Source organism: Parasteatoda tepidariorum, chromosome 2, assembly GCF_982258835.1.
Source record: "Parasteatoda tepidariorum strain Cologne lab strain chromosome 2, Ptep-v5.0, whole genome shotgun sequence".
Lineage (NCBI taxonomy): Eukaryota > Metazoa > Arthropoda > Arachnida > Araneae > Theridiidae > Parasteatoda > Parasteatoda tepidariorum.
The window spans coordinates 60,798,190-60,811,144 of NC_141756.1; the positions used below are offsets into that span (position 1 = coordinate 60,798,190).

At 29.8% G+C, this 12,955-nt stretch overlaps 1 protein-coding gene across 5 annotated transcripts in view; it reads left to right on the plus strand.

Annotated features, from left to right (window-relative positions):
* The window catches only part of LOC107453350 (ATP-dependent translocase ABCB1), a 71,728-nt gene that overhangs the window by 36,180 nt on the left and 22,593 nt on the right, over positions 1-12,955 (plus strand). For all 5 annotated transcript variants that reach the window (XR_011636155.2, XM_071177577.2, XM_071177579.2 and 2 more), the window contains exons 4-12: positions 1,356-1,580; positions 2,978-3,149; positions 4,047-4,171; positions 4,666-4,855; positions 4,973-5,086; positions 6,587-6,697; positions 6,787-6,912; positions 10,075-10,278; positions 10,362-10,532. Coding sequence is in view for 4 of the 5 variants with exons in the window: in XM_071177577.2 (XP_071033678.2) it covers positions 1,356-1,580; positions 2,978-3,149; positions 4,047-4,171; positions 4,666-4,855; positions 4,973-5,086; positions 6,587-6,697; positions 6,787-6,912; positions 10,075-10,278; positions 10,362-10,532 (1,438 nt within the window). In the remaining variant the exon portion in view is untranslated. The remainder of the gene's footprint in view (positions 1-1,355; positions 1,581-2,977; positions 3,150-4,046; positions 4,172-4,665; positions 4,856-4,972; positions 5,087-6,586; positions 6,698-6,786; positions 6,913-10,074; positions 10,279-10,361; positions 10,533-12,955) is intronic.

Below are 12,955 nucleotides of genomic sequence, written 5' to 3' on the forward strand. Positions count from 1 at the left end.
CAGCATTTTCGTCATATTTTACTTTTTTACAATAGAGGAGGTAAAAATGCTGTTCATGGCAGAAAGAAATTAATCGTTGTGCATGGAGAATTTGTGTTGACAGTACGCCAGTGCCAGAACTGGGTTGCAAAATTTCGAAATCAATTTTGATCCCCGAGTATTTTCAATAAAACCCGGGCGGGTTGGGTTTTTTCAAACCCTGTAGTAAATAAGCAAGCGAAAAATAATTAAATAAATCAAATGTGAAATTAAAAAAGTAATAAAAAAATTACAGTGAATACACAATTTTTAGATTATATAAGAGCAATCCCCCACCCCAATTTTTTTAAATGTTTAATTTTTTGTAATTTTAATATGCATATTTTTCTAAAGCAATTATCTCTGTAAGCAATTTTATAAAATTGCTAGTTTAAAAAAAAAAAAAAGAATTAACACGTTACTTTAGGACTGCAATCGTATCACAATTTTTTATGCATTTTTTAAATTCGAATTTTGGGATTGTTTTTCCTTTTATCGATTGAAGCCATCAAAATAAATCAGAAAGTTACAATTGCTAAGCAAACATCAAATGTGATTGAAAATAAAGAACAGATACTTTCATACAGAGAGACATAGGTTCGTTTCAGTGTTATGATGATGGACGTTCTACACAGCCGAAACGCAGAATGAATAAAGAAAACGCAGAGATGCATACAAATTTGCAAACAAGTTAAAACAGGGAAAATGGCGCACTGATCAAAACTTTAGGGAACCAAATCGAACAGGGCTTTCGAGTGCCACTAAATTTTGCCTACCGAAAGTGCTGCCAGCCTATCAACACTTAATCCTAAGATGCTATTAATCCCAATAAAAGTAAATTCATTTACAAGCATCGTTAACCAATTTTAGATATCACTATTCTTTAAGAGGTATAGTATGCCTTTTCAATATAAATATGCTGACTAACTTTATTTCGAGTAAATATTTAGCATTCTTTGTATCAATGTTTTCATTCTACTTAAATCCGATGCATGAGTTACTAAACTTATTTTTACATCGCTGGTAAAAAAACTTTCTAACTGTTTATCCATTCTACAAAAATTGAATGTGAATATATCCCATAGTTATTCTTTCTGTATGAAATTAATGTGGTATGCATACAATATTATTGGATCATACGTACTCTAGATAATTACTGTGTAGGTAACACATTGCCAATGAAAAAATCGAATCTTTTTCTAAGCTTTAGTAAAATCAAGTAGACTACTGTTAATATTTAGGGAGCTATTGAAAACTTTAACATATTGTTGACATAAGGTTAGTAACTTCATTTTACTTTCTCAATGTTCCTAATTAAATAATTTTTAATTTTTCAGGACTAGAGAAGATTTTTTAGAAAGTGCAACAATGCTGTGTATTTATAATGCAGCTTTTGGAGGAGTAATGTTGATTTGCAATTACATATTTGTATGCTTCTTTAACACGGCAGCAGCTAGTCAAGCATTCAGAATCCGCTGTTTATTTATGTCTTCAGTGTTGAAACAGGACATCGGATGGTATGATACGCATGAAACTGGAGATTTCGCTAGCCGTATAACTGGGTAAGATATACAAAACTATGTTAAATGATGAATTTTTTACTTAATGATGTTTAAGTTAAATCTTAAATCGCAAAGCAGATGGAATTATCAATTTTTTCCAACTTTCAAATCTTTTAACATTTTGATTTAAAAAAAAAACATGCTATGCATACACAATGAGTACTAATTTTTTTTAATTATACATTTGGGAATAATTGTTTTGACTTGTCTACATGTTGCCTACGTGTAGAAAAAATTTTGGCAAAGTTACCGTACGTACTGGATGGTGAAGACATTTCTGGTAAAGAAACCATAATTTTTGTTAATAAAACCGAAATATATGGTATTTAAACCTCTCATTTTGTATTTTTTCCAGTCCTATGATAACCCGAATACTGTTTCTCTCATTACCACAGGAAATTCTGTTTTTCGAAATTATAGTTCTCATTACCACATATTTGGTAACAAACACTTAACTAAAAAATAAATTTAACCTAATAAATGTTTTTTTTTTGCCATGAAGGTATCATGATAACATTGTGAACTTTTCTAAATTTAATCCCAAATTAGAAAACCATATTTTATTGTTAATTTTACCAAAATCATTATTAAAGCGCATCAATAGAAATGACCATGCTTTTTGTAGTTTTTATAGAGCCACAAAAACCATAAATTTCACCATATTTTGGTAGTTTTGACTAAAGTTTTTTTCTCAGTGTACTATAAAACGCCCTTCTGTTCCATCAAACAGCTTATTAAGAGGACCTTTAAGACCTGTGCTCACGGAGAACTTATCGACCTTACTTCTACTAAGTCTTGGAGGGCTACCATCCTAAATTTGCGAAATGGCCCAAGATGAAGAGCAGTGGCTGAATTCTGTTAGCCCTGCACCGGTCATGACTGTCTGCGGAAACATCTGTCTAGATTTGGTATCGTTCCTTCCCCGGTATGCACTCTTTGCAGTTCTGGTGAGAGCATGGTCTCCATGCACCTTCTCCGCTGCTCTGCACTTTGCAGGAATTCTATCACTGAACACTATTGGGAAGCTAGAAACATGTTGTGATTAATAGACTCTGTTGCAGCATCTTTTGTTTTTGTTCTTATTTTTAGATGTTTATGTGTGCTGTTACTTTCTATAATCTTCCATTGGAAATAAAAAACTATAAAACTGAACAGAATTTTAATATTAAGAAGTTATGCACTGTATAAAATTGCCTATTGGATATGCAATTGAAAATTTTAATGCTTTAAAATTAAATTTAAATATCCCAAATCTTTATACTTCACTTTATACTCTTAGTTTAAGAAATATAACTCCCAATTTCCTTTCACGGAATGTGCTTTTTGTTTTTTTTAATTAAAATTTTACTACATTAAATTAATTGAGTAGAATTAATGTATTTTTAATTTATTTTCAGGGATTTAACCAGAATACAAGATGGCATGGGGGAAAAAGTCGGCATATGCCTCAGCTTTTTATCTTCTACCTTTTTATGTGTTGGCGTAGGTCTATATTATGGATGGAAGCTTGGATTGGTAATTCTTGCCATAACACCTGTAACAGCAATAGCTATGGCTGTCATGGCTAAGGTAAGTGAGAACTGCTTTTCGCCTAGATTAATATTGTTTTTTGTACTGGTTATTAAATAAAATCTGTTTCTAATATTGTTCCATAGGCTGTAAAAAAATTCAGAAGAAGTTACGGTAAAAAGTACTGGAACCCGGAGTGCAGCATGCGTAAAATCTGTTTTACCGTAACTTTTTTGCAGTAATACTTATTTAAGTGGACGCCCGGTAGCTGAGCGATAGCGCTTCGCTCTGTCGTGCCACAGGTCCCTGGTTCGATCCTCGGGCCGGGCAAGGTTGACTCAGCCTTTCATCCCTTCAGTGGGTCGATAAATGAGTACCAAGCATGCTTGGAAACTAAACACTGGGGGTTCCGCGTTCGGCTGACCACCTAACCGGAACATCTGCTCCTGCACCTCAGAGCCCAAGGTCAAGAAAACTGAGATGGGCACAGTAGGCCTTGGCCCTCTATGGGCTGTCACGCCGCTGAGTTTAGTTTAGTTTACTTATTTAAGTGCAGTAATTGTACAGTAAATATTACCGTAAAAATTACGGGATATCAGATTTTTGTAGCGTAAAATTTTACCGTAAAATGTACTGGCACCCTGAACGCTAGCACTTTCTACCATAATTCTATCCGAAATTTTTTTGCAGTGTATTAGTTTAACAACATGACTTTTTCTACACTGTTACGGATAAAAGTTTGAAAAAGTATCCTTCAAAAAATTTGACTTTAATTTAATGGTGACGAACAAATTTTTTAAAAGAAAAACTGTATAAAATAAAGAAGGAAGTGAAGAAGAACTAGATTAGAACATAACACCAATTAAATTTTTATTTAGGCTATTGTATGTGAGTACAATATTAATTATAAGCAGGAAATGAAATAATGTCTTATAGTAAAAATATTACTATTCTTAGATACAAGCAAACGTTTCTAGAGAAGAAATGCAGGCCTATGGTGCAGCAGGTGCGGTGGCAGAAGAAGTATTATCATCTATTCGAACAGTTTCTGCGTTTGGAGGAGAGATCAAAGAAATTCAGAGGTATTAAAATTTCAAATGCAACTTTTTTATAAACTTAATAAACACGAAAATTAAATCAAAAATTAAAAATGGAATTTTTTTTAAGAACGCATATTTTTCTTGTTTTTATTATATTTTTATTTCCATGTTAAAAATACTTATACTTTATAAGATAAAAGTATGATTTATATAAATTAAAAATTAAATAATTCATAAAAAATTAAATTTTAATAATAATGTATAAAAATTAAAATGTCAATAATTTATAAAAATTAAAATATAAATTATTTATAGAAATTAATATTCAAATAATTTATAAAATTAAAAAATATTTATAATTTATATTTAAATTATGCTTTTGCCTTTGTTTAAAAAAGGTGTTATGCATCAAAAGTCAACTGAAATTTTTCTTTCAAATTTATTATACTTCAAAATGTAACTACCAAGTTTAATTAATAGAATTTGTAATATTTCAAATTGCTAATATAATTTTGTATTTCATATACTTTTCCCAGGTATGAAAACCGCTTACTTCCTGCTATGCGAAAAGGTATCAAAAGAGGACTGTGGACTGCTCTGGGAGCAAGCATAACTTGGTTTTCAATATTTGCAGGATATGCTCTTGCTTTTTGGTATGGCGTTCAGCTTATTATTGAAGGTTATGGTCAAGTAGACCCCGAATATGATGGAGGAGTTTTAATTATTGTTGAGTAACTTTAATTTTCCTTTATTCAAAAATCATGAGTAAATAATTTATTTTACATTTACTTATTGATTTTGTTTTAGAAATGGTCTACTTACAAACATTTATTTCTTTAATAGGTATTTTTCAATGTTATGTCGGCGTCGATGTTTATTGGACAAACATCTCCATATTTTGAAGCGTTTGCTCTAGCGAAAGGTGCTGCAGCTAAAATATTTCACATTATTGAAAGGGTATGTATTATTTATGTAAACAGAACTCAAACTATTGACTTTACAAGTCTGTTTGTGTATCATTTCACAATTTTTATTATTCATCTAGAGATTATGATGTTTTTACCCAACACCAAATCATTAAAAGTACAGTGTAAAACTGAGGAGTAATACTTATCGGAAAAAGATGTTGAAAAACTCCAATAATTACACTCTGTTATTTTAAGTTAATACAGAATCAAGCGTCCGTGCTTACTTTAAAGGATGTAGTTCAAACTAAGCTCTTAAATAAGAATGATTAAACCCAAAGCAAATGCTTTATCTTTGTACTTGAATTATGGTGTCAGATGATACGTCTGACGATAGATATTTTTTGTTTGCAATCGTTTTTATACAAATTGAAACTTTGACTTTGTCTAGCAGACATTTCATAGAAACAAGTAAGAAAACTGTTTTTAAATGTGTGTAAGTTTTTAGTCGTATTAATTGCATTCTCAAAAAATCTTCCTATTGTTTTAAATAATTTTATAATATTTAATTTCTCTTTTCTGCTTCGGTTTTTATAAACTTTGTTCGAATTCCTATTGATATTCGCCCAGTGTTGCGCGTATGTTTGATAAACAAATTTATTGTAAGAAATATTGCATATATGTTTCCTAAAATAATGATTCTTGCTTTATATGGTAACTTAAAAATAATTTTATAGACGCTTATGCGTATCTTATCCTACTATAATTATAAAATTTAGTGTTACTGAATAATAAACATGGTAGTGGCTACTTTACACCAAATAGTTTAAAAGAATTTTCTACGTATTTAATTACACCTGGAACTATTCTTGATTCTTGGTGTAGTTAGTTGAGACCTAAATAGAACAGCATTTTAGAGTAAAGTAGTTGCCACTTTTTTTGCTTTCAGATACAGGTAATTTTTTTACTGCTTATATTATTTAAAATCTTGAATATTTTGTAAAATATTGTTGGAGTTTTGTGAATTTCAGTAATTTTTGCATATGTCTATATTTTTTTAGAAACTCCTTTCATATTACAGTTCATGCAATACTTATGATAACATTTCGTGACAGTAGATGACAGCAATTAACTTTTGATAACTTGTTTATAAAAATAATTTATCAACTTGACTCAAATCTAATAACAAATTGATAGCTTTAACTTCATTAAAATGCCGACCGGCATGTGTAGGAGTCAGGGAACTGGCCTTGCATCAGAAAGTTTCTGGGTTCGAAGCCCAGACAAGGCCATGGGTGCTATTTCATTCTCTGAACTATTTGTCCTTAATGTAGGAGCAACGTTAGCCCACCTAATATGTTGTCCTGGAAAAGTGGCCAACAAATCTGCCCTTCAGATGTCTGTATGACATAGGTCATTCCATAATTAAAAAAGAAATTCTTATGGAAAAAAAACTTATACTATTTATCAATTATTTTCTACAATTACATGAAAATGCAAATTCCAATTAAATGTATCTTTTTCAATAAAATATTAAAAAATTGCTTTTCAGAAACCAGTTATTGATAGCAGCTCTGAGGAAGGATTAAGACCAGGATCTTTGAGAGGGGTCATAACTCTTAGGGATGTAAACTTCAATTATCCAGCTAGGAAAGATGTGGCAGTATGTTAATTATGAAAACAATTAATCCAAAATTTTATAAAAATGAGCATAAAGTTCTTTTTACTCATATCTGATATAATTGTTTTTAGGTATTAAAAAATATGTCACTGGATGTTGCTCCGGGAGAGACTGTAGCATTAGTTGGATCAAGTGGATGCGGAAAAAGCACCATCATTCAACTTGTTCTAAGATTTTACGATACTGATTCAGGAAGTGTAAGTTTCGTTAGTATAAAAATAGGTATTTATTTCAAATTATTTTTTTCCTTACGTGAATTTTTATTTGATTTTAGATTACCACCTTATTTAAATTCAATACTATGTTAAAGTCATAAAACCGCAATCAGTATCAAATTTTTAAAAAAAATATTAAAAAAAATTATAAACTGCGTTCTTCAAATAGAGGAGACAATATTCTATTTTTATCACGTCTAAAATAATAATAAAATGCAGGAGACTACATCTCGTTTGAAAGACGCGGAGAGATTTTTCGGTAGTGACAGAAGTTTATTATATTTATGACACGCTCATCGTTTTTTTTTTTTTTTTTTGAAGTGTGACTAAAAAAGAAATCTTTCCTTCCCTTTAAAGTCGTTGTTTAAAATTGAATTTGCCAAAGCTTTATAAAATATATTTTGTCTATTATGTTTTTTTGACAGTAGTTTCTTTTCTGTAGGCAGATAACTTACACCAGCCGTTTTTTCAGCAGTGAAACACTAAATTATCGACTTTATTTGGGTGGAGCCCCGAGACTAAGTTAATATATTTCATCTGCGATTTCGAGCAGATTAACGAATGAGTAATAATTGTTTTAAAAATATGCAATAATCTAAAGTTCATTTATTATTTCATTAATATACAGTGAATTAATGGAGAATGGAAACATTATATTGGTTATCGGAATGAAAATATCATCATATCGGTTTAGTTAGGTTAGTCTTAATGTTGAGTTTTATGTCAGGTTGAATTCATAGTTGAATTCATTTGAATTCCTATGTCTAGAGTGGAGTCTAGATTAGATTTTACTATATTCATGAACTGAAAACGACTGAGCTAAACTATGGTTTCCGAGAAAATAAAACTGAAAAAGGGAAGAAAATCTATGCTGAGAATGATTATCCGAACATATTTAGTTGAATTTTATTATTTTTATTCGTTGCGAAAAACTAATAAATTTTTTTTTATTAATGCAAATCCTTAGATTCTTTTTGTTAAAGGTCACTGGAAAAAATTTATATCGTTATTTTTTTTTATTTATATATTTCAGATGAAACTTTTATTTGTTTTAACTTAATACTAGGAAGCTTCGCCCCCTACTCGCTGGCGCTCGCCAACCCCCGGAACTGCTTTCGCAGTTCATTTCAGATTGCTTCGCAATCCAATGCTCGCTATGCTCGCTCATTGGATTCGTTCTTAACGTCTAGCTTTTGTATACTTTTTTGAATACTGAAGTTCCGAAAACTTTTCACTGTAGAAAATTCTAAACCTGTACATTTCAATATTAATTTGAAATTGCAATTGTTAATTTGGGCATTTGGCGATACAACACTTATAGAATTGAAGGATTTGTTACGTCAAGCGCTCAGGTATCATAATTTTGATCTAGTTACGCATCTAAGTCATTTTGATTTATGTTGCTAAGTTAACTTTCAAAAAATTCTATGGCTGGCAACAGCATTTTTATTTTTTAAGTTGTTTATTTTTATTTATTTTAGAATTCGTTCTTTTTTTAGCGAAATGTTTTTTAACCTAACCGAATTCTTTGCCGACTGTTATCTCTATATATGAAGAAAATAAAGTAAATATTTAAGTGTTATGAAAAGAATCTTATTTAGTTGTACAAAGTACTTCAGAAAAGCGCTTTCGACAAAATACTCAAATAGAGATCTACTACTCACTTCTGCCTATCTTAATAGTATGAGATTGCCGCAGCTGAATTGAACAACCTGATAATGCTCACTCTGGTTATTGTTTCCGTTTTTAAAAGCGCTATATGTTGAGTCACCCCACTAGATTTGCCATGTAACATTTTTAGCAGCAATCATTGGTCGATTTTCTAACGTTCCCATTCGGGGAGTTGTAATGAGGCCTTTTTTTGGTGTCGTGTAAGAGAAATATATATATAGATATCACTTGTTTTTGTTATCACATCAAATTTACATAACAGTTTTTCAAAAGGTGATAAAATTTATCTTCTGAAAAAGAAATACATTATTTATTTATCATAAAATATTCTTTCCTTGTTAACTTTGCATTGAAATTACTAAATGTAACCGAAATGTTTTCGAAAAAAACATTTCGGTTACATTTTATTATTTACTAGTTGAATATCTGCGCTTCGCTCGGCGTGTAGAAAAAGAAAATAATCAATAAATAAGTATTAAACAATACTACAACAATCAGTATTAAACAACATGCCTAAAACTGAAAGACATATACCAAAACAATTAAATAAGCTATTCTAATTTTTTTTATGTACTTATTATTATTATTTGTTGCCCTTTACGGAGATTTCATGTTATTATACGAAGCAAAATGGGTTCTTAGTACTTCATCGCATTAAAATAAAGATCAACTGAATTTGGTATCATTTTCCTTAATGGTACTGCTATTGACCTGCCTACGATTGACAAAATTTACCAGAATCAAGGAGTTTTATCGGTTACTTACCCTGAATTCTAACATTATAACTCTTCCAAACGCTCGTTTACACCCTAGATTCTTGGCGTTAACAACTAAAAAAAAGCATTCAAATTTCATTTCTCAAAATAAAAAAAATAAAAAAACATTCTTTAAATGGTGTAAATGTTAGGAAATTTAATAAAATAATTTAAAAAATCTTTTTTTTCTAAAATTTAAAACTATTAGATATGTTTAAATTATTTTTTTTAAAATACAGAGTTATTTCTATTGAGTTTGATGATAAACTTAAGAGCTGAACTTAACCTCAGGGTAAATTCTGCAGACTTCTCTTACCATTCAAGCTGTTCCGTATCAGCAATCCAGCAACATAGTGAATAACTTGACATAATGAAAAAAAATAATTTAATATTAACGAATTTTAAACAGTTTTTTAAATTAAATTGAGCTATATGAATCTAACACTGATGTTATCTTTAAAATATATGGCTTTTGCTAAATCAATGAGAAATTCAAACGCCTCTTTAGAACAATCTAACTGAAATATTGACTTTAAAACAATCTAGCTGAAACAATTTAAAGAATATTATGATCAGGGACCAAAACTATCTCTTGATGCTCCTGTCAACGTTTGAGGACGCTAGTGCAAATTGTTCTGGAGTTATAAGGGAGACGCACAAACTATTCATTTTATTAATGAAAATTATATTCAATTTTAAGATGATTGATTTTTTTTAGGTTGAGCTTGATGGCACAGATGTCAAAGATTTGAACGTTGGTTGGTTAAGAGACCATATAGGTCTCGTTGGGCAAGAGCCTGTACTATTTTCGACAACAATTTTAGAAAATATTAAATATGGTAAACTAGACGCAACACAAGAAGAAATTGAGACTGCTGCTAAAATTGCTAATGCGCATAACTTCATTGATGCCTTACCATTAGTAAGTCCTAAGACATTTACTCGTCTCAATTCAGCGTTTCGTTTAATCTATATATGTTCTCATATGTAATTATTTTTAAATAGAAATACAATACTCTTGTGGGAGAACGTGGAACTCAGCTGAGTGGCGGTCAGAAACAGAGAATTGCTATTGCACGTGCCTTAATTAAAAATCCTAAAATATTATTATTAGATGAAGCAACTTCAGCGTTGGATACTGAAAGTGAAGCTGTAGTTCAAGCAGCTCTAGATCAGGTAATAGACAAAGAAGTATTTATTGATAAGAAAATTTTAAATAATTCTTAATGTGCCAAAACACAATTACTCTAGTTCATTTACTAATATCTTTTAATCGCAGGCGTAAACAACCTATATAGGTATGGACAATAATGTCCTCTCCTTGTCATGATTGAAAATTCTAAAATATTAAACTGGGTAAAGCTTCTTTAGGTTCGTATAATGAAATTAAATAAGTATTTAAAACTGTTTTATTTCGGAAATAAAGTTGATCTTTACGTTAATATTTAATGATTAGAAATTTCAACTCTGCACTATCAATCATGTCGAATATCTATTTGGGTATACTATAGCCTACTTCACAGATCGTGTTATTCCTACTAAATTTAACTAGTAAACAGCATTTTCTGCGAACCTGATTTCTAGCAACAAGTAAAAGCATAAAGTGTCTTGTTATAAGTCGCTACTCTCCAGGTTGGAATTGTATTAGTCTAGTTCCTTTGGAAATAATTTATGCTGTTGTTTTACCGAAGTTTATGAATTTAGTAAGCATATTTAAAACTCAGTTTATTAATTAAGCTAAAAGGTAAATGTTATTCCTAGTAAGTGGAAGTAGTTGTGCTTTTTTCATATTATACCCAATTAAATCATAGCACTATTAATTTAGTCGTTTGTATCAAATTAAACCCATTGTTGCCATTTAGTTATGGCAGAATTATCTGCGCACTTTGTAGAATTCGACGCTCTTTAATGTATCTATTTTTGAACGCTCAACTTTTTTACAAAAAATTATTTTAAGTGGTTAAAGTTAATGCGCATAATTTTTCTTGAGTCCGAAAATTTCACTTCATTTCTTATGCTAAAATATACTTTTAATCCTCTTCATTTAATTTTTACAAATATATTGATGATGGATATTTAATTTATTTGAGATTATCTTTCGGTACATATAAAGAACAAGGGCGCCACCCAATCACAATTTGAGATATAAAGCGTATTTTATATATTTTTTTTCTGACAAAATTATGACAATACAATTCTGCAATTAATAGTGTTTGATAGGTAGTTAAATAGTATCCATTTTCTTATTTTTAGTTTTTTAACTAGCATCGTTGTTTTTATCCAATTAGTGTAAAAGCCTTAGAGCCATCTTAATAGGTTTTCATCAATTTAGACTGCAATTAAATTAAATTTTAAAAAATTAAGAAAGTCTAGTTTTATATTACTTACTCAAAACAACAAGTCGCATTATTTTATTGCTTTAAAGTTTTGAGAAAAAATTCATAGAATTTCTAAAATTATCAAGTTCTACTTCTTTTATTTTAATAAAACAACTCCGTTATTCCCTACTTATTTAAAAGGTATTATGCTGTCCAATAATACTATATATTTATTCAAAAACTTGTTACGTACGAAAAAGTATAAATGAAACAAACATTAATAATTTAAATTACCTAAAATCCAGGATACTGAGGGTAGAAACCTTTTAATCAAAATAATTATCGGCATTAGGTAAATACTCTACTTTTTTGAAGAAAAAAAACGTATAGAATTTGAAAATTATCAACCGCTATATATCCTAGAGATGAAAGTATTTTTCAATTTTTCTAATTATATATAATAGGTGAGTAATACTCTATATTACGAAGTCTATTAAGAACCACAAACAGAGAAACAAACAAACGAGAAAACTATAATATATTCTTAAAAATCTAAGACAGTGAGAATGGAGGACTCTTAATCAAAATAATTAACCGCATGCTTACATTTGATGGCTCTACATTTTGAATGCTCTACATTTTTGAAAAAAAAGAAAGCCATAAAGTTTCTGAAAATTATCAACCGCTATTTCTCCTAATTAAAACAACGACATTAATTATTATTTTTTCTAAATATGCGTTGCTGACGAATGATAACTCAATATTTAAAAAATTGATTAGAGTTTCAAAACGACGGGGAAACGAAAAAAATTTATAAATTTAACTTAAAATCCAAGATGGCGAGGGAAGTGGTCTTATAAATGGAAATCGAAATATCTCTGACTCTTTTTTTTACTTCAAATTATTTGTTTATTAATTTTTTTCTTAGGGAAACTGCTATCAAATGTACTATCTAAAACGGTAATAACTGTCAACGAAACGTCCTTTTTTTCTAATAGATAAGAGAGTAATTGTTTTCCTGTATATTCTCGCGTGCAGTCCCACACATTTATCATTTCCATGGTTTGACATGTTTTTTACGGAAGGGAAGAGTGCTTAAGATATGAATGGCCTTGCAGAAATGAATGAAGAAGATAAACATATTTGTCATTTATATAATTTCTTTATTTTTGTTTAAAAATATACAGATAATAAAAAAGTTATTGCACTGTATTTTGTCAAGTGTATATTTTTTTTATCTATTTTATTTCGCTGCTTGTGGACTTTGGTCTTTTATTATCA